Source organism: Gnatocerus cornutus, chromosome 3 (assembly GCF_029298725.1).
Source record: "Gnatocerus cornutus isolate USDA-ARS CGAHR chromosome 3, icGnaCorn1.1, whole genome shotgun sequence".
NCBI lineage: Eukaryota > Metazoa > Arthropoda > Insecta > Coleoptera > Tenebrionidae > Gnatocerus > Gnatocerus cornutus.
Genome location: NC_142235.1, coordinates 13,479,224 through 13,500,884, shown reverse-complemented (window position 1 = coordinate 13,500,884; position 21,661 = coordinate 13,479,224). Strand labels below are relative to the sequence as shown.

General features: G+C 39.1%; 3 protein-coding genes across 3 annotated transcripts; 2 read left to right on the top strand and 1 right to left on the bottom strand.

Moving 5' to 3' along the window:
* Positions 1-6,432: 6,432 nt before the first annotated feature.
* On the top strand, positions 6,433-11,137 carry LOC148177181 (alpha-tocopherol transfer protein-like). Its single transcript, XM_088032169.1, has 5 exons — positions 6,433-6,554; positions 7,265-7,412; positions 10,090-10,249; positions 10,300-10,769; positions 10,816-11,137. The coding sequence occupies exons 2-5, from the start codon at positions 7,271-7,273 to the stop codon at positions 10,965-10,967; spliced, it is 924 nt and encodes a 307-aa protein (XP_087888295.1). The 5' UTR covers positions 6,433-6,554; positions 7,265-7,270; the 3' UTR covers positions 10,968-11,137.
* A 366-nt stretch (positions 11,138-11,503) lies between these two features.
* On the top strand, positions 11,504-13,747 carry LOC148177180 (uncharacterized). Its single transcript, XM_088032373.1, has 6 exons — positions 11,504-11,711; positions 12,135-12,465; positions 12,512-12,872; positions 12,918-13,080; positions 13,124-13,431; positions 13,481-13,747. The coding sequence occupies exons 2-6, from the start codon at positions 12,135-12,137 to the stop codon at positions 13,707-13,709; spliced, it is 1,392 nt and encodes a 463-aa protein (XP_087888499.1). The 5' UTR covers positions 11,504-11,711; the 3' UTR covers positions 13,710-13,747.
* Positions 13,748-13,751: 4 nt separating this feature from the next.
* Positions 13,752-20,146, bottom strand: LOC148177179 (fatty acid synthase-like). Its single transcript, XM_088033266.1, has 13 exons — positions 20,077-20,146; positions 19,451-20,033; positions 19,276-19,405; positions 18,145-19,232; positions 17,522-18,106; positions 17,257-17,484; positions 16,269-17,208; positions 15,599-16,218; positions 15,300-15,551; positions 15,101-15,254; positions 14,709-15,055; positions 14,391-14,664; positions 13,752-14,345 (listed from the first exon to the last, which is right to left on the bottom strand). The coding sequence occupies exons 1-13, from the start codon at positions 20,144-20,146 to the stop codon at positions 13,752-13,754; spliced, it is 5,865 nt and encodes a 1,954-aa protein (XP_087889392.1).
* Positions 20,147-21,661: the final 1,515 nt, after the last annotated feature.

The window sequence follows — 21,661 nt, the reverse complement described above, 5'->3', positions numbered from 1 at the left end:
TTGAGCAGTTTTCTACGGCATCTAGATCAATCTAGATTCCGAAATCGTGGACCAATAGTGTCCTCCTGGACGCTCCATTGGTCGATGCGCCGGCACGTGACCACCGTCGCCACCCCATGAACGAGACGCGGATGTTGAAAAATTAATGAGGGATGAGGGGTGATTTGACGATTTGTCATCAATTGATTTTATTTAATATTCTTTGATAGCGAAGGTATTTAGCTGTGGATCGATAGGGTGTGGGTCGAGGTCGATTTTTTGGACACCCGGTATATGCGTGGGAGGAATTAGCCTAAGTGAGCTACTTTTCGGGGAGTTGACTCAGCATTGAGGAATTTAATTATGTGGTAAATTTTTAAAGAGCTCGCGTGGAGGAATCGATATCTAGGAATTTTTAAGATTAACACTGCGTGTTTTTTATTTATAAAACTGTGCAAAAAAGAGTGAAAGGAGAGGTCCGATAGCGGCGCCTTAGGGCGCACCAGACAATTTTCCCTTTTTTTTAATACCGAGGAGTTCAAAATCGTGTTTTGTTCCCATTAGCGACCCGATCCGTTACTTCCTCTGTATAATGTTACCACGCCAACTTGAACATAACAGAAACCGCGCTAATTCCATTTATAAATACACAAACAGAAATGCAATTGTCGGACCGGAACGCTGCTTATATTCGGAATGCACATAGAAAAGTAATTAGAGTACATAATTCCTGCTAATTTTAGCAGGACAAAGCTTGAAAGAAACAGAGTTTCAGAGTTTTGAGCAAATGTGTTGATTGTGTGTCGGGGGATTATTGTGCAACGATGAGCAAAGAATCGGATTATTTCCTGCTGAATATAGCAGGACGATTTGGAAACGGGTGGAATAAATGAAAGTATGAATATGATCGTGGGTTTTTCCGTTGTATAGGTGCGATTTTGGTGTTTTGTAGCAGGAAATGATAAGAATTGTAGCAGAAATGATTCCTGATAGCCCCAAAAAAAATTGAGCTTTTGTTTAATACAGTGATGCTCCATAAAATGAGTCTATTTAGAATTTTCTGAATTTTCTGTTCTGAAAACTTCAGACAATTGTTTTAAGTTTGACAACGTTAAATTACTTGACAGTAACAAAAGACTGTTCCTTCAATCAAAGACATGACTTGAAATTTCAAAGCTAACTAAAAATTACTTTTTTTTATCGCACGATAGTACAAGGTGTTTATAAATGTTTCTAGCATCAAGGGTGGCTCTGGAATTCTTGTCGTACACTATTTTGCCGCTTTGTTTTCATAGTGAATATAACTATCTTGAAAATTATGTATAATGTTATTTATGTCAATGACGTTTCAGTTACAGTTTTGTGTCCAAGTTTTTGATTTTAGAACAGTTTATTTCTCAAAACTCACTTTGCTTCATATTTGAGGTTAACTGCAAATGTCAGTTGAAAAATCGAAACCTACATTTGTAATGAGCGGCAAATTTCTTTGACATTTCATAGCCACGCTTGATGCTAGAAACATTTATAAACACCTTGTACCTACAAACCAAAGCCTCTAGATCTGGATATCGGCGGATTTAAAATCGAAAAAAGTAATTTGTGCATTTATTCTTAGATTTTTAGATTTGTGGATTTTAAATTTTTGCATCGTACCGCCTAACATTCTCAGATTGCTAGATCTCTTAAATTTCCAGTTTATGACGAACAAAAACATTTAGATTCACATACAGGGTGTTTAAGGTTATTGTTGCCAAATTTTAACCGAGTGCCTAGCTTCATATACTGATCAAAAAATGTAAATTTCATTATTAATACCAACTTATGAATGAATAAGCGTAAACAAGGGGGGCGAAAATTGAAATTATTGTAGCTCATTTATTATTGCTCAAAACTAAAAATGCTATAAAGATTTTTTACTCAGTTTATCAACATCTATCTACGTTTTAAATATATCACCGATAACCCCAAACACCCTGTATCTTTATTTTTTTTATTTAGAATCTAACATGTTAAGGCTGTTTGACACGATCACTTTTTTCTGTCAAATTAACGTTCAAGATTTGTCACAAAATTAATGCAGAAAAATGTTTTCTGTTTGCTAACCTCCAAAATCAGCGGTTTGACGGTTTATTCTCTTCATTTGGCGCATTGTTATTGCGCAGAATTGTGAAATTATTTGTAATTTTTTTTTTGCAAAAATTTTGTCTCCCATTTTTTGCTGTTTGCCTCAAGAATATTTATTTGAAAATAAATTTGCGAATAAAAATTTGAGAAAAAATGTGATCGTGTCAAACCGCCTTTACATTGATGTGTGGGAAAACTAACATTTTTTTGCTCGCGACTGAACATTTTAGATTTATTGATGCTTGAAGTTTTAATATTTGCATATTTTAATGTTGTTAAACTTCAGAAGCTTCTTACATTTTGAGATGACTATTTGAATTCTTCAATCTTTTAGATTTAGTTTGTGAAATTGTTTAACACAATTTATATTCTGGATGTCTAAAAAATGTTTATATTTTTGCATTTTTCAATTAATAGAAAGCTAAAATGAGATTTAGAACTTAAAAGAAGTTATCAGTTGACCAACGAATGACAGAAATACATCTAAAAATTCTAGGAGCAGAAGAATTAAGAAAGCAAAGAATGAAACAGTTTACTGGGGAAAAATCTAGAAAAGATAAACGTTAATTTAAGAAATAAATTTAACAAACTTACAAAATTGGTTCACATAGAATTAGAAGGATAGATGACAATTTGAACACATTTTAAGAAAAGATTTAGATATTTAAATCAAAATTTATTAATCTTATCTAAATGATAACATATTTTTGTAACAATTTTAAAAGAATACATAGATTATTAAACCAATTTAGAAAAAGTGCAAAAATTAATTACCACAATTAAACCCAAGAATTTATTTGCGATTCCAAACACTTCTAGAAGAATACTATAGATTAATAGACTAGTATTGTGCCAAATCTAGAACATGTGTGCCAAAAAGATTACAACTGAATAATTTATTTGCGATAGCATTGCTACTACCTACTACTTACTTCTTACTACATACTTAAAAAAACAAGAAATCTAGATGAGTTCTATAGAAGAGTAGAAGGTTTTAATAAGTTTTTTAACAATCCTGCGACCAAAAAACGATTTGAATTTTTAATTCTAAGCATGTATCATAGAAGAATACATTTTTTGTAACAATTTTAGAAGGATACTATAGATGAATTGACCAATATAGTTTCAAATCTAGAAAATATTTCCAGAAATGATCACAATGGAATAGAAGAATTTATTTGCAATAGCACTGTCATACTTCTAAGGACAAGAAATATAGATGAGCTTCATAGATAGCCTCAAAGTTTTAATAATTTTTTTAGCAAAGATGGATACTATAGATGAATAGATCAATACAGTGTTAAATATAGAAAATGTAGAAAATTTTAATACAAAAATTTTTAGCAATCCTGCGACCAGAAGACAAAGACTGAAGGCTATAATTTTATGCCGGTACTATAGATAGTAGAAGAATTTTATAACTAAATTTAGAAAATTTTACGGCAGTTTTGTATCTAGACGATAACAAAAATTTTAAACAAAATCTAAGAAGGGCCTATTTCCTAGTGTAGATACAGATAATGAAAAAAATCTAGAAAAGTATCATAGTCTACAGTACTGTGACCACTAAATGATTTCTAGAATTTTATATGTTGTCATTGTGTAAACCAAAGTTTCGTAGATGAATAGAAAAATTTATTCGCAGTAAATATTCTGTAGATACAGAATGTTTTTAAAATACACTACCAAACAAAACACGGTAATTGGTGAAGACAAGAAGAATCAATTGACAAAAAAAACTTTATGTTTTCGAGATAAAATTAATCGAATATTTGGTCAAAATTTCAAGTTCGCCAATGGCTATAATCTTGATTGCTTATAATTAGCAACAATCCAAGCTTTGTTTTAAGTGGGTATTTTCATCAGTGGTGTTTCAAGTATGTGGTCGGTGTTTTTTTTATCATTAGAAAAAATGTACAAATAGTCAATTCGATTTCTTATGGCTGTCAAAGACCGTGTTTAATTTTTGGTAGTATATGACTAAAAATATATGTAGGTATATGACTAAAAATTTTCTAGGTGTGGTATGAATTAAGGAAGAATTCTTGAAAAGCATCATAGATAATTAAAAAAAAATTGCAAGAATATAGATTTTAGTAAAGTATTGCAGCTGCTAAATGCCAGCGAAAATTTTATATTTCTAGATTACGAAATCTGTCAAAATTGAACCGCTAAATAGGGTAAATGACACCATACAATATGTAAAATCTGTAAAAGTATATATTATAGACGGATAGAAGAATTTCACAAATAAATCCAGTAGGTTTTTTGCATATGAGAATGAAAATTTCAAAATTATACATGATTCTATATGAAAATAGTATTTGACGGACGTCTTTAAAATTATTCTTTTTCGGACTCAATATCAAAAAGTTGCTATGACAACTAATAAAAGATAGTGGTTCAATACAACTTTATTTGTTCTAACAGGCAAATCAATATGAACAAATTATCAAGTTTGTAAGCTCAATTTTTAATCAGTTACAAAAAAAATTATATAATAAATAATGATAATTTTTTCTCCAAACGTCCCAAAAAGTTACTATTTTTTAGTCGTTTTTACAATAAAGTAGGCAATTTTGTTAAAAGTAATGAAAAGCGTCCATTGCCAAGGAAATAGTTTTTTTGCCTAGGCAAAAAAGTACTTTTTGTGACACTTACTAGGCGTTTTTGAGACTTCCATTTTAAATGGCACTTCTACAATCTTAACTTTGAAATCCCTTGAAAGCAATATTTTTCACAGTAAATGTCATAAATGACAACTACATGCCTAGCTATCCATTTTTATAGTTCTATTTATCTCATTGTCGGTGGTGGAACTGAATCTTTCGTTTGGAGAAAAAGTAGTATTTGTTATTTGGCCGAAAAGTGGCTTTTGCTGTCTCGCAATTTTGCATACGCTCGGCGCTTTGCTACTGCAGTGAATAATTAATGAATAATTAATTGCTCGACAAAAAGTACCACTTTTCTGCCGTATATCAATCAAAAACTATTATTGTTTGTAACAGGAATTAAAAAAGTTTTTGCGGACTCATCTGCTATTCGGGACTCAGTTACGTCACATCAACGATTAGTCTGCAAAAACTGTATTTTAAATACTCGTAACAAAAATAACTATTTACGTATCAAGTACGAGTTTTGGCTTTTTAAGTAGGTACTAGTCCAATAAATGAAACAATGAAATAATAGTAATGATTTTAATTTTGATTTCTACAGAAGAAAGTGTGTGTGATAATATAATGATAAATTATAATTGTTTACACTTCCACGCAGACAATCAAATTTCTTTCAACCACTAAAAAAAATTAAACCAAAAATGCTTCCAGCGGAACAAACTTCCTCGATTTGAATCTCTAGAATTGCATCACAAAATTACTCAAGAATTATTATTCTCGTTTCTCTGAGCTATTGATTCCTCGTGGGTTTCTTCTTTATTATTTATATAAATATGATCGATCAGAGTTCATCAGGTGGACTATCAAGAAGACATTCGATGTTTTCATTCTCTCCATCATTTTAATTGCTCCTCCAAATTCCTCGACGCGGAAAAACGGCGAAGGTCAACGATTTCCACTTCGCCGCGTCGGAAAAACTGAAAGTGAAAATGCGGGAATTCAGGGGAACACGTTTAATGAATTAATTGCGTCAGGAGCAATGACAGGAGCGTCGGGATTTTTTAATTAATTAAATCCACGAAGGATTTTCCAGGTTTTGCTTTAATTACACTGGAAATGATGGAGAATTAAATCGATCGCGATAAAGAATTCATGCCATGGTCGAGAATAGACGCGACCCATATCATGGACGGAAAAATTTGGGGAGGTTCCAAGAGACAATAATTGGTATTAAATCCGGCGAACGCGCTGGTCGATTTTTCAAAGTTCGCATTGAGGTCAATCTTTAATAGTGCTGAATCAGGTGATCGCGCCGGTTGAGCAATTTCCACATGACGCATAATAACAAATTTAAGAAAAGTCAAGTGACGCAAATCTGGCGACATTGCTGGCCTCCAAATCTATTAACTAAATTTATGAAGTAAATCACGTACTCTTTGAGACTAACTCTTGAATACACAAAGAGTGCTAGTATATACAGAGTGTCCCCAAATTCGGTGTCGTCTCTATGGAAAAAAACCGAAAATCCAAAAACATGAAAATTCAAGAAGTCCGTCACGGTCCCGCCAAACATCTCTCATTACCGAAATAAATAAAACATATGACGGAGAAAGTCCAAAAATCGTCACGTGACCATACGCACTCGCCCCCGGATTGGTTAAGTAAGAATACACAAAGCGCTCATTGGTCCGTTCCGTGCTTAACACTGGAACAAACTTTTGCTATAAGACCGCTTCTTGTGCGACTTTCACGTTGTAGTCTTCGACGCACATTACAACAATCCAGTGTGTTGAGAGTGCTTCTTTTGTTTCGGTGACTTTACTTGGAACTTGCCCGGTGAGTAGTCGCGGTTATGTAAACTCTCGCTTTCTTCCGTGAGGATCAAGTGGGTCACATTCTAACCAATGATTCATGCATGGACTAAATTGAAACGTTAGATCTGTAATGACGGGGGTTCGATTTTTCGTTAATAATTAATAGAATGTGAATTGGGTGGCGCTTCAATATTCATAGTTTTGGTCGTCGCGCTGGCACGTACGAATTTCTCCACTTCCCGCATTTTTTAGCATCGCTGCCCAGCTGTCTGGCAATTAGCTGACTCATTCGCGATACAAAAATTTCATCGCTTTCTAAACGCCAGCAACCGGAGCAAAATTCGGTTGCGCAAAGCAAAAAAGTGGTGAAATGGAGAATGTGTGGTGGCCATCGCAATTGGACCAAGTCTAGGCTATCCAATATACTTTTTTCTAAACAGACAAATTTCGTTTCCATCTCATCTCAATTGGTCTAAATCTGGCCATAGCGGTGGCTGTACAATATACTTTTTGTTAAAAACCGAGAAATTTCGCTCTTTTTTGTCCGTTTCGTAACCGCGGGCCCCCATCAGTCACGCAGCCCCAGTTAGCGTGTGCAAGCTCGCACTTTTCTCGTTAACTAAAAGCGTGACGTGTCCACTCTTGTATTATTCATAGTGATACGTCTCGCGCCATCAATTATGTATCCAAACGAGTCGTATTAGTTTTTGTAGCAATCAATCTTTTTTACAGCTAAAAATGACTCTTCTAATCCAGCCCGGCCCTGAACTCCAGACCCACATCCGCAAAGAACTCAACGAAGATGTTAACACCAGAGATAGCGATCTTCAGGCTATCAAAGAATGGCTGCAGAAGCAGCCGCATTTGCCCGATACTTGGGGTGAGGAGATTGCGACATTTAAATGTCAATACTAATAATTTGAAGAGGTTTAACATTGTTAAATTCGTGTTTACGGTTACGACAGTCTGAAGAAATACCGTGGTGTAATAATTTTATTTAGGTAATAAGAGAGACTTCCTGAAGCGATACAGTCGATGGTTTCACGTTTGATGATCTTTAGTGCGTTGCACGAAAACGCGAAGAATTAATTAGTGTAATCATGGGTTTGAGGAAATTCGTATCTGGCGGTTTGGGTGGGGACATTTGTGGCGCAACGGCGGTAAATTGCGCGCAGATATTGGCATGTGGTATTTTGTAATCGCATCAAATATTCTTGCAAGAAATTGTGAGCAGAATTAATTATAATCATAAGCGTTTCATTCATTAACGGGAGACATGTTTAATTAATTAGTCGAATTTCTAATTGCATTTTGCGCAAAATTGGAAGAACTCTTATGAATAATTTAATATTCGGTGAAATGTTTCGGTTTTAATGATTTAGATGGATTCGTCCGATTTTAGAAATTCTTTTTTTATATTCTTTTTGAGGTTAACTTTTTTTTCGTGTTCTTATAGACTTTCTCGTAAGATTGTTTGCTTTTCTTCAGAATTCTTCTTGTAGGTAGATTCTTTCTCAAAGATTATTTATTTTTCTTTTTTTTTGTTATCATTTTTCTTTTAGATTTTTTAAATTTTTTTTTTTATGATTCTTTAAATTATTTCTTCTCTTATGTTTTTTTAGTCTTTTCCGCTCTTCTTTTACTTTCTTTCTTCATGTTTTTCCAAACTTTTTATTGAGATTGTATCTCTAAAGTTTTTCTTAGATTATTCTAGATTATTCTTAAAAAGTTTTCTTTTATATTCTTAAGATTGTTCCTTCAGATTCTTTCATATAAATATTTTTTCTTAATCGTCCTTTAGATTCGTTCTTAACGTTGGTTCTAAAGATTTCCAATTTAAATAATCTTCCTTTATATTTATTAATTCTCCAAATTTTCAGATTTCTTCCTTCAAAGAATTCTCCTTTAAGATTGTTCCGAGCATTTTGTTTTTATATTCTTTTTTCTTTTTTAACAGTCATTTTCAACACTCTTTCTTAAAATTTGCCTCGTTTTTTTTTCATATGTTCTCCTCACACTTTTTTGATTCTTTCCAGATCTTCGCTTGAGCGTGCTCCTTAAAATTCTACTTTTAAATCGTTTTTGTAGTTTTTTTTTTCACATTTCTTTCATATTTTTCCTTTTCCCTATTTTTTCTTTGTAGGTATTTCTTCAAAATCCAGCTCGAATCATTCTTCCGCGACCAGATTTTTTACGATATGTTTTTCATATTTTCTTGGATTTTTTCTATTTTCCTCTCCTTCGACATTATTGCTTCAGGTGTTATTTTAAGATTTTCCTGGAATTTTTTTGAGATTATAATCATTAAGACGTCTTTCACTTTATTTCTTTTTGCGATTTTTTTTCTTCTCTGCTTCGTCAAATTCTTTCTCTTTTAACATTTTTTTGTATTCTTTTTTTATCTTCTTCTTTCAGATTTTTTCAGAAATTAGTTCTCATGAATTATCTTTTAAAGACCTCTTTTAGAATTTTTTCATCATGTAGTACTCAAACTTTTTGATATTCTTTGCTTTATTTTCTTTCTAAATTCATGTTTTGTAGTTTTTCTTTTGATTGTTCTTTCTTGAGTATTTTTTCAAGTTCTTTTTCAATGTTCTTTTTTCACATTATCTATCTTTAGGTTCCTTTTTAATGTTGTCCTCCCAGATTTTCTCTTCAGATTTAATAGTCATTTTCAGATGTCTTCATACTTTTTGTTCAAATTCTTCTTATTCTTCTTTGAGATCTTTTTCGACATTCCATCCTGAGCTTGTTTCTTCAAATCATGTTTTTTTTCGTTGCGCATTTCGTAGATTTTTTTTTGCATTTTTTATTTTATTTTCTTCTATCTTCTATTCTATTCTTATTCCTTCTTCAGATTTCCCCTAAAAATTAAAATAAAAAAAATGTATTATATATTTTTTCTAAATATTGAATCGTCAGTTTTTTTAGGATATTTTGTTGTTTTTTTTATATATTTCTTCCCTGAATTCTTTTTTATATGTCCCTACTGTATTTTCGAAAACATTTCTTCAGGCTTCAATCGTTCCGATATTTTCTTCAATTCTTTGTTACAGTTCTTTCTCGACAACTTTCTTTTAAGATATTATTCATACTCGCGGAAGACTTTGGCATTTGAGCCGGGTTGATATGTTTAACCTCAAATTGTCACTTTGACGTACCCCGCAAGCCTGCCAACATATTCCCAATTCCAAGGCTACTTAAACGCACTTTTTAATTTTCTTACAGTCGTAAAATCAGTGTTGACAACTGTTAATTTTACGACATTCCTCTTTAAACAAATAAAATTATGCAAATGCGCTTTCAAAAACTAGTTAACAAACACAAATACTTACACCATAAAATTTGTCGGATGATTATGAAGCCAACACATCTGACGCAACTTTAAACCATAAAATTTGCATTGAATAGAAGCGATCACGATTTTTTCACAAATTTTACGATAATCAACAAATACGTGACGTAAATACATACTTGGGGGTCCCCAAGGTGGTGTTTCGGGACCATTTTTTTTCCTTGGTGTTTCACATGATTCTACTTTGAGACCTCTTTTTTAGATGAAGCCCGCATTATGACCTTCCTGCGTGGTTGCAAGTTTTCTTTGGAAAAGTGTAAACGCAAGTTGGACATGTACTTCACCATGCGGGCTGCCATCCCCGAATTCTTCAACAACCGCGACATCTCCCGTCCGGAATTGCAAGAAGTCTCCAAAATCGCGTAAGTCAAAATTTTTGGGAATGAAGTGGAGAGACTAATGGTTTTTTTAGGCAAGGGCCAACTCTTCCTGGACTCACTCCCGACGGCAAGCGTGTTACCATCATGCGCGCCGCCGTCAAAGACTTCGAAACTCCCAACATCGCCGACGCTATGAAAATCGCTCTCATGATCGGGGACATCCGTCTGGCCGCCGAAGAGGTTGGTGTCGCTGGAGATGTTTACATCTTAGACGCCAGCGTCGCCTCCATCAACCACTTCTCCAAAATCACTCCCGCGATCGTCAAGAAGTTCCTGGTGTGCGTCCAAGAAGCCTACCCTGTCAAACTCAAAGAAGTCCACGTGATCAACGCTTCTCCCATCATCGACACCATCATCAACTGGGTCAAACCTTTCCTGAAGGAGAAGATCCGGAACAGAATCCACATCCATCCTGATCTCGAGGCTCTCTACAAGTTCGTCCCAAAGGAGATCCTCCCGGAGGAATACGGTGGCACCGCCGGAAAGATCGACGACTTCAATGGTGAGTACTGCGAGTGCTCAAGACGAATTTAACGTCTTCCTTTCAGCGCAATGGTTGAAAAAGCTCGCCGAGTACACCCCCTGGTTCAAGGAACAAGAAAACATCAAAGCCGACGAGTCGAAACGTCCGGGGAAACCCACCAATTACGAGGACTTGTTTGGGTTGGATGGTAGTTTCAGACAGTTGACCATCGACTAGGTGGCTCCACCATTGAAACCAAAATCCAAAGCTCTTCATTCATTTTTTCACTTGTGGCGCGCGAGTTGAGGTTATGTCGCGGTCACGCCACTCGCACCGACTTGTAGCGTCACGTTTCATCAGATTCATGTTATTTTTTTACACGTTTTGACAATAAACTTTTTTCTATATTTGAGTTCTTCTTTGAGGGGAAGTTTAAAAGCTGAAAAGTTGGCGGGAAACTTTTGACCACGTGATGTAGAGAGGCGGGAAATTTGAAAGCTGAAGGTTTGGCGGGAAATCTTGGGTCACGTGATGTGGAGAGACGGGAAATCTCGGACCACGTGATGTAAAGGGCCGGGAAAACTTCGGGCACGTGATGTAGAAAGGCGGGAAATTTGACGAGAAATCTTGGATCACATAATGTAGAGTGGCGGGGATTCTCGGGCCACGTGAGGTAGAGGCGGGAAATTAGAAATTTAGACGTGGGCGCCAGAATATAAAATCTAGGACGGCATTGACGCAGCTCTGGAAATCCCGAAAATCCTGCTCCGCTTCTAGATCCGCCATTTCCGTCGCGTACGTCTCGGCTCCTCCTCGTAGAAGCTTCGTTTAAAAAGTGAAAGGCACAGAGATCGTCATTCGTTCAGTTGACCATCGCGAGGCGCCCATCGTTCCACAAAAGAGAAATTTTAGTGTTAGTGCTCCCGCCAAAATAATCAAAATGCCGTTGAAAAACAACTGAACCAGTTCCAAAAAAACAAGGTGAGTGTTCAAAACAAAAAACTCGGGACTGTGGTGACGTCACAACCAATTAGGAAATCCCCGAAAATTAGTGGAGACCATAGGTGCAACGCCCTTACGAATTTTAGCTGATTGCGTAACGTTTCGTGAGAAGTAATTTGAAATTCAATATAGAAGGCTTTATGTAATTCCATCTCATCGTTTCGTCTGTGATAATTGTTGTTATGCGAATGTCGATCTTGTAATTTGAGTTTTTATTCAAGACGCGTTCGGAGTATCCGGCTTTGGACGAGAAATAATTCGCACGGTTGAAATCTCACCTTCGAGTAATTGGAATTCGGGATGATGCGAACTTGGCGCGAAATTCAAACCATGTCATTATAACAACATTACCACTAATTACCCGATAATCGCAGCGTCAATAACACGATTGTTCACTTTCAGATGTCTGTTTGCTCTCTCCTCGCTCTTTTTCTTTTAATTCCCGCCTCTTCCTTAAGCCACTCCTTTCCGCCCTTCAACCCTGACTATAGCTCCGCCCTCAGACTCTCTCTTCTGTTTTACGAAGCCCAACGCTCCGGGCACCTCCCTTCAACCAATCGCATTCCATGGAGAGGCGACTCCGCCCTCGCCGACAAAGGGCGGAACGGGGAAGACCTCACCGGTGGCTACTACGACTACAGCGACTTCGTGAAGTTTACCTACACGATGGCTTTCACCACTACCATCTTAACGTGGGGGATGCTCTCTTTTCCCTCCGCCTACAACCAATCAGGTAGTACCTCCCTTCAATTGTTTGCTAAAACTTACAACCAATCAAGGTCAGTTTGACCACGGCCTGGATGCCATCAAGTGGGCTACAGACTACTTCATCAAGTGCCATGTTTCGCCCTTTGAGTTCTACGGACAGGTGGGCGAGTTTTCGAGTGACCACGCCTTCTGGGGGCGGCCCGAAGAGATGAACATGACGCGACCACCGTATAAGATTGATGTGGAGCATCCGGGATCGGAGTTAGCGGGGGAGGCGGCGGCTTCGTTAGCCGCCGCCAGTTTACTGTTCAAAGGGAGGAACAAGACGTACTCAGAGGAACTGCTCAGACACGCGATGGAGCTCTACGAGTTTGCTACTACGCATCGAGGGTTGTATCACGACGCTATTCCAGGCGGAAGACTCTATTACGAGTAAGTGGGCGGAGCTTACAAAGGCGGAGTTAACAAGTACTTTAGATCTACAGGTTACGGTGACGAGCTCACATGGGCGGCGATTTGGTTGTACAAAGCCACGAAGAGCGTAAAGTATGTTGAGCAAGCTCAACACTTCTACACGACCTTCCGGATCAAGGATCGTCCAAACGAATTCTTCTTCAACAAGAAGGTTGCCGGAATCCAAGTAAGTACTTGTGGTGCAGGAGTTTTTTTAACACTCTGTATAGCTTCTTTTAGCCGAGCAGACTCTCCACGCTGAGTACATCTCTGTCGTTCGCAGCTTCTGCAACTACTCTATTTTTGAGCAGGTCCGAACTCCCAAAAGACTTCTTTTTGTGGAAAAATCAGGGACTCTTTCTCACGCAGCCAACGTGGCCTTCATCTGCCTCCAAGCTGCCTTCACTCTTAACATCTCGCAAGAAGTTTATGTTAGCTTTGCCAAAGAACAAATTGACTACATTTTGGGGTCCACCGGAAGGAGTTACGTGGTGGGGTACGGTGAGAACTACCCGAAGCAACCTCACCACTCTGCTAGGTACTGAAGGTGGTACCATGGGTAGCATAATAATGTCTTTATCTTGTAGTTCTTGTCCGAGTTTGCCGGAACCCTGCGGCTGGAAGCAGTACTCCTCCAAAAGCCCGAACCCTCAGATTCTGTACGGGGCTCTGGTGAGCGGTCCTGATCAATTCGACAATTACGAAGACGTGCGAGAAGAGTTTCTTTACAATGAGGTCACTTTGGACTACAATGCGGGCTTCCAAAGTACCGTCGCTGGACTTTTACAATATGAAATGAAAGAGAGTGATGTGTAATGTGATATTTTGGACTGTAATAAATTATCTAAACTGTATTGACTACAATATTTTATTCACGGCATCGAACAACTCCAATTGGTCGACAACAGTCACGTGATCCCCTTCTATAGTAATATCTTGTACATAATTCTCACAGAAACTCCTCAATTGGTAGTCACCTCCAATATTGGTAACGATTGGGTACTTCGCTTTGAAAAGATACACAGATGACTTTATCTTCGGGTGCGAGTACTTGTAGTCGATAAGTGCGTTGCATCGTGACCGGACTGTATATAAACTCTCTTTGAGGTGGTCGTTGACTCCGAGCGACATTAAAGCACCAGCGAAGTTAATCTTCTCTTCGAAAGTCTTAAGAGAATCGATTTTCTCCATATTCCGTTTGGTGACCTCCACAGGTAGTACCATCAACATGGCATTGAAGACCAAGAACGACTCTAATCTTCTGGGGTCTTTGGTCAGGAAGTTTGAGTCCAACCACGATTTTATATATACAGGGGAACCATCGATTGCTATGAAGATTCCTTGGTGGCCCTTCTGTTCGAGACGCGCGACTAGTTCCAGACCCACGACTGAGCCAAAAGAGTACCCTATGATAGTAAAGGGCTCGTTGGTACCCAAGTTTGCTTCCACCATCTAGAAAAAACTTCAGTTTCTCTTCTAGATCTAGATCGAACTTACCGGTACGATTTTTTCAGCTGTTGCTTCTATGGTTTTCTCGGGGTCCTCAAAGTTGTACACTACGCCGTGGACGTGATGCTTTAATCTTCTAGCTAGCGGTTGTAGAAGGTTGAGGACTCCTTCAATTCCCGGGAGGAGGAAGACTTTCTTTCCATTTTCGCGAATTTGGCTTGGTAGTTCCACCAGCGACAACGCGGTTTTTTCGGGGAGGTACTTAATAAGTGTGTTCTTTTTCTCGGTGTTGATAGTTCCTGTCTCCTCAATTTGAGTCAGTCTGCAAATCTAGACTTAGTACCAAAACGGTAGAATGGTACTAACCTTGCTAGAGTCAGAGTTCTAATTTCGCGCGCCGACAGAAAAATTCCAAACTCTTTCTCCAGGAGTTGGACGATCTCAACTCCAGCCAAGGAGTCTAATCCCATTTCTGCAAGAGGTTTGTTGGGGTCGATCTTTTTGATGCCCAGAATGGTAGTGACGGCGCTTACCGCACTACCACTACGATTTGACGGTTTCTTGTTTTTCCCCGCGACTACCATACTGGAGACCACCGGGCTTTCTTGGTGTAAAAACTGATCTAGAACTTCCAAGCAGTTGGAGATTTTCTGTTGTAAAGTACCACAGATGACGATCTCTTTGTCTTTCTGCATCCTAGCGACGTGTCCCACCTACAACAGAACGTAAGCCTCGATCTAGATGATGGTGGTACTAACATCTCCAATGGGACCCCACTGGATGCTCAGACCTGGAAGACTCTCATTTCTGCGTCGTTCGCAGATTCTTTCAGCTAATGAGTTCGCGAATGCGTAGTTAGCTTGGCCAGCATTTCCACGCCCGCTTGCTACTGAAGAAAAGACCACGAAGTACCTAAAAGTTGAAATAAGAACTGGAGGAGTCAGTTGCGGTACCAACCTTAGATCCGGACACTCTTGTCTTGTCGCCTCGTCTAAATTCCGGGTGATGAGTACTTTGGGTTTCAACGTCAGCTTGAAGGACTCTTCAGTGTGGTCTTCAAAGAGGGCGTCCTTCAGCGCGAGGGCTAAATTGAAGACAGCGTCCACAGGACCGAGCTTCTGAGCCTCTTCGATCAAATCCAGACAGAATTTTCTGCCAGATAAGTCTTTGGTGGAAATCTGGATGGTCGCTCCTTGCGATTTCCAGTTTCTTGAAAGACTGACTTTAGCTTTGTGGTCTTTATTTTTGGTACTTACTGTATTCTGTAGTTTTGGTATCCAGAAGATAATCCAGATTTGGTGACAATGACAAGTTTCCTGGCGCCTCGAAGGAAGAGCCAGTTTGCTAGTTCAAGACCGAAGCCTCCCAAACCGCCGATGATAATGTAACTTCTGTCAGGGAGACCCTGGAAACTCCAAGAAAAAGATTTGGAGGTGATCACTTCCTCGTCTTCTCTTGGTAGCAACTTGGCGTACTCCAACCGTATTTCATCCTTAACCCAGGCAGAGGCTTCAGGTGGTAATCTTTCGCTCACCACACTATGATAATTCTTGTTTTTACTCAAGAGCAACTTTTTGGCTCCGAGGTCCAAGAAGTGGCCTCCGGAAGCTAAGCAACGCAACGATGCGGGACTTTTTTCTCCACTTAACACCACGTCAACGCCGCGCCCTTTGGTGCTTTTATTGACCACTTCTTCAGAGTCAGCAAAGTTGTGGTCATCAAGCTGGGGAAACTCTCTCTTGAGAAACTCTTGTTCTTCCATACCGGCGATGACAAAAATGTTACAGTTGTAGTAGAGGCAAAGTCTAAGAGCAGCTAGTCTGGTGGTACCACTTGCTGAGATTAGAACGGAAGCACCACGCTGAAGGTTTGCCAACTGAAAAATTAGTTGAAATTTTACCTCTAGCATGAAGAAGGAACAGTTACCTTAAGAAGAGAGTAAATGATTGGTTTGTAAGCTGCCTCTTCTAGATCTTTTGGGGCATTGAGGGCTTTATTCTCGTTAGTAACGTTTCCAGAGGCTCCCAACAACAAGTGTCGGTAAGTTCCCCACTGTTGACTCTTAAAAATGTTAACAGCAATGTTCTTCTTTAGCTGCTTTTCAAAGAAAGGTAACTCAGGGTCAAACTCCGGTGCTTCGTCCATGAAGAAGAAACACCTTACGCTTCTTCCTCCTCGTTCTTGTCGGATACAATTAACAAGTCCTAAGATGCCCTCTTCCTCTTTGGTGTACACCACGACTTTAGCCCCTTTCTGGAGAAGTTCTTGAAGACGTGGTAACCACTCAAAGTTTTTCCACGAGACTTTGACGGTACTCACAGAGTCACACGTCTTCTGGTCTTTGCTAATCAAAATTAACTTCATATTTCCAACGACGTGCTCCAATAGCACCTCGAATGTTTTCGGAACGAAACTAACATCTTCCCATGAGAGAACGTATCCTCTAGAGGCTAAAGCACTGAAGACTTGGTTTAAAAGTGCAGGTTTGGAGGAGATTCGAGTGGCGACGACGAGAGTAAGATCACTTGAAGGTCTAAGTAAGAAATCCTCGACTTTGACTCCGCGAGCTTCCCGAAGAGGCAGCTTGGAGGAGATTGTAAGATCTGGTACGACCATAGGGAGGTCCTCTAAGACTTGTTTTACCACAGGAAGAATCAGAGGCCTGTTATCGTAGATTTCCACAGCTCTGAACTTGCTTTCCACCGTGTTCTCCAGGATGAACTGAGTGACTACTCGCGCCGACTGATCTAAGTCCAGTTGAGTTTGATTGGGGACAAAAACGTGCTTCTCTAGCACGGGCTGTTGAAGAACTTTCTTTCTTTGGATTTGCGTGACGGCGACACCGATGACTTCAACACCTCCAGATCTAACAAAGACGTGGTCAAACCAAGAGATCATACTTACAGGTACTTACTTGATGACGTCACAGTTTTTGTAAGAGTTGATTTCCATCATCTTTTGTTGTCTTCGAGGGTCAATCGACAGTTTTCTTATTCCCGTGGGAACAAACAACTCTCTGGTGTTACTCTGCAAAATCTTCACTTGGAGGACGTTGTCGAGGAACGTAGTCCAATTACCACTCCACTGGACCAAAGCGGTACTTCCATCAAAAGTACTCCGGAGAAGACCTTTGAACAATCCACTACGACCATCATCGTTTGGTCTTTAGCAGAACTCACCTGTAGTTATATCCGCGCAGATTGAACTCCCTGTATATTTCCTCTGTGTCTAGAATGTTGATTTTTTCTTCGTTTTGAAGATGGGAGGTTGGTAAGATTGTCTGGTACTTTGTTATGTCATCAGGAGCAAAAATTCGACCTGTCGCTACCAAATTCTTGTCATCTACTACTTCGAAGTTGCCACTGCCGCGCTGGATCGACACCAAGAGCTTTCCATTCTTTGTATTCAAAGTAGTGGCCTTCAGGAACTTGCAGTTTTCAAACACCACTGGTAGGTTTCTCTGGTACGACTTACAAAGAGCCGCGAAGGTCTTCCAGACAAGATTTAAGTACTCCGTTGCGGGAATGAGGTTGGTACCATCAACAACGTGGCCTTCAAGATACTTCAACTCTTTGTACGTCGTCGATAACTGGTAGATCTTCTCATAGACTTCCTTCTCGAAAGGATCAAATTTGTAAGTGTACCACTTCTTGGAGTGATTCCATTTAACCATGGGGGCTATCATGGGGGTACCACGGCTCACTGGAAACTCAATAGGAGGGTAGAGTTTATGAACTTGGGGTTGGTGACCCTGTTGGTACAATCTACAGAGAGGTAAAGAGTGTGTATGGGTTGGTACTACCTTCCGATGATTTCCAAGAAGTTTCCTGCTTTGAGTGTTAAGTGGTTGTGTTGGGGGTGGTCAGAAATGTTTAAGATGGTGGAGTTGGTGACTGGAGGCGGTTGCCTATCTGGTGCTCCATGAACGACTTCTTGAAGAGTAACCTGGTTGTTAAAGTACGCACTAAGAAGATAATCGCCCAAGACTGCTGAAGGCCTCAAATCCAGAAGCTTCAACAGTTCAGCAATGGCCACTTGAACGGCTCTTTGTTGTGACACGAAGAACTTGCTGTTAACTCTTTCTATAATTGTTTTGAAAGTTGGAAACTGAAGAAGATCTCGAGCAACTTCTTCGAAGTTCTCCTGGAAGTCCCCGAAGTAGATGTAGAGCTTGCTGGGCTTTTGGTGGTACAACTTCACGCTTTTGGTACCACCAATCGAAAATCCTCTGTAGAAGTGCCCGGAAACTTCTTTTTTGAAGACCTGGTGGATCATCCCCACGTACTCATGATCGCGCTTCTTCTCCAAGTCCTCTAAGAGTGTCACCACCGCCTCTTCGCTCCTCCCACTTACACACACTAGTCTAGGATTTCCATCTCCGGTCATCTTTGGCTTCCTCCACCTCTTGAGAAGCACGTGGGTGTTGCTTCCTCCAAACCCAAAGTTGTTAATACCAATCACAGCTTCTTCACCTTCTAGAGGTGTTGACTCCGTGACGAGTTTCATGCGACCTTCTTCAAATCCCTTGAGGCCTTTTCTTAGTTTGTTGAAGTTGATGTTGGGTGGTATGAAACCGGTTTCTAAGGCTATGATGACTTTGGTGAGGGCGACCAACCCGGAGACTGTTTCACCATGACCGATGTTGCTCTTCACCGAACCTACCAGAAGAGAAGTGTTGCGTTTCTTGGCGATGGCGTTGTCAAGAGCTTGGGTTTCGGCGGGGTCGCCCACTTTAGTACCAGTTCCGTGGGCTTCCAAGTACTTTATCGCAGAAGGAGGAACTCCGCTGTCTCTTAACACGTCGGTGATGAGGTTTTGTTGCGCACGGAAGGAAGGAAAAGTGATGCTAGAGTCTTTATACCCGTCGCTGTTGTTTTTACTGTGGATGACCTTCTGGGGAATTAAGACAGAAAGAACACCAAAAGGTACTTACTTGCGCGTACACTCTCTTGGCGTTCTTGAGCTTCTGGAGGAAGACACAGATGATGGATTCCGCCCTTAAGTAGCCATTAGCGTCTTCGTCAAACGGTCGGCACTTGTAGTCAGGACTTAGCACCCCCAATCTGGAAAAACTGGATTTAACTCGTCCCACTTTCGAAGATTCGTACTTTCCAAACGCCATCATCAAATGTGGATGAATGTAAAGACTCCCACAGAAGACAATAGCATTCTCACACCTCCCACTGCGGATCTCTTTGAACGCGTGATCCAACGCCGCCAAAGAACTGCTACACGCCGAATCTACCACCACCGACGGTCCTCGAACCTTCAAGAAGTAGCTTATTCGATCGGTGAGCATGGAGCGGAGATACCCTGTGATTGCAAAATTGTTTTTTTCTTCCACGGTCATGAAAGTTTCGGTTTCCAACTCCGCATTGCACGTCCCAGCAAAGACTCCAGTTTTTGTCCCGTGGAGCTCCGCAGGGTTGACACCTGCGTCGATGATGGCCGCCACTGTGTTCTCTAGAAGTTTTCGCATCATGGGCTCCATGATGTCAGCTTGGCGGTGGTGGACCCCGAAGAAACCGGCATCGAAAGTGTTGAAGTCGCTGATTTTCGCAAAGCTCTTGATGGCTCCTGGATAGTCGAAGCTCCAGCGTCTTTCATCAGTGGTGACCATGTCGAGTTTGTTGAAGAGGTTGTCTTGGAAGTCGTACACATTTTTGGCTTCGGGGTACTGACCGGAAATGCCTGGGGGATGTGTTAAAAAAGAGACAAAGGGGTGGTTGCTCACCTGAGATGACAACTTCGTCGCCTGGGGGTGGGTGCGACAACCACCGGCCGTATTGGTGATCTGCGTTCATGTTGGATAGGTAATGGTGTGGTTAGTCGTACCCATTTATAGACGGGTGAATGGTAATCATTTGCGTCTTTAAAGAATGAAGAAGGATTGTTGTCTGGAACGGAAAAGAGAAAACGCGCGTTTGCACGTCAGTTCTAAAATTATGTTGTTTGTTGTGTATATTGTTGATAATAATGACGAAACTTGAAGGAAATTAAAAAGCAGAAAGCGACCTTTGGTTGTCTAAGATTTAGTGTTCAAATAGTAAAGAGACGAAGAACTAGATGAAGCAAAGTGTTAGAGCGTGTGATGCTACCTCTGACCTATGAGTTGTCAATTTACCATAAATTTAATATGTTTGCATTGAATCGAGGTGATGACGCAAGAACTGTGGAATTGGCACCAAAAATTTAACACGGTTCGACTCTTTGATTCGTATTCGGTCAACTGCCTAAAATATGTTTTTTTGTAAAAACAAAATTGAAGTATTTATTTTGGGACATTTTGTGTTGTTGATCTTAATAGTTACATATTTAAATTACAAGTTTAAAAAGCTATTTTTTATTGAATGAGTGACACGAGTGTTTCAAAGGTAACAAATGCCATGAAGAAACTTTTTAAGCGTGTTTTTCACAAAATTTTGTCTACGATTGTTCTCCATGTCTAATTAATAGAACCAGATAATTAGATACGAGTTGAAGAAATTGTCAGTTTTTTAGTTTTAATATTAAATATGGTAGCAATTTGACCATAGAAGTAAAAGTATAGTATGTAACACGTTTATAAACTATGTACTATAGACGCTCGTATTTAAACTACTCGCTTGGCTCGAGCTTATGCACTCGTGATTAAAGAAACGTTTATAAAACTTCTTACATAATATACTAAGTTTCCCAATTTGTGTTTTAAAGATTCTTAAGTTTTCTCAAGAAAATACGTGGAAAAAGTGCTTAACCATCGTAGATAAACAACTATTAATAATGACCGTCATTAATAAACGATTTTTTATGTGCTGCTGCCGACCACAAGGCAATTTTAGCCGCTTGCGCAATGTATGGAAACCAAACTTTTGGAACAAAAAATTAATTCCTATTTTTACAAATTTTCTGAACATGCTTTGGAAATCAAAATTTTGGAAATAGATATTTTTGTTATAATTTTCATATTAACATAATATTAACATATTTTCTAAACATGCTTTGGGAAAGAAAATTTTGGAACTAATAAATATTCTGATTTTTACTATGTTTAAGTATGTTTTCGAAAACAAAATTTTGAAAAAAAGGCTATATGTACTTTGATTTTAATGTTTCCAAATTTTTCCAAGCATGCTTTGGAAAAGTGGCAATACATGAATTTAATTCGCGAGAGCCAACTAAAAACAGCCTACTAGAAAAATAAACCAATTGATTAAAATCACTTGAGGAAATTCTTTAGATAGGTATGTAAAGTGGAATTGCGTAGCGCCTAAAATTCAATTTTAATACAATATGAGATATCAATAATTATTGTCTTATCTCGGGATTAGAAATAAAAG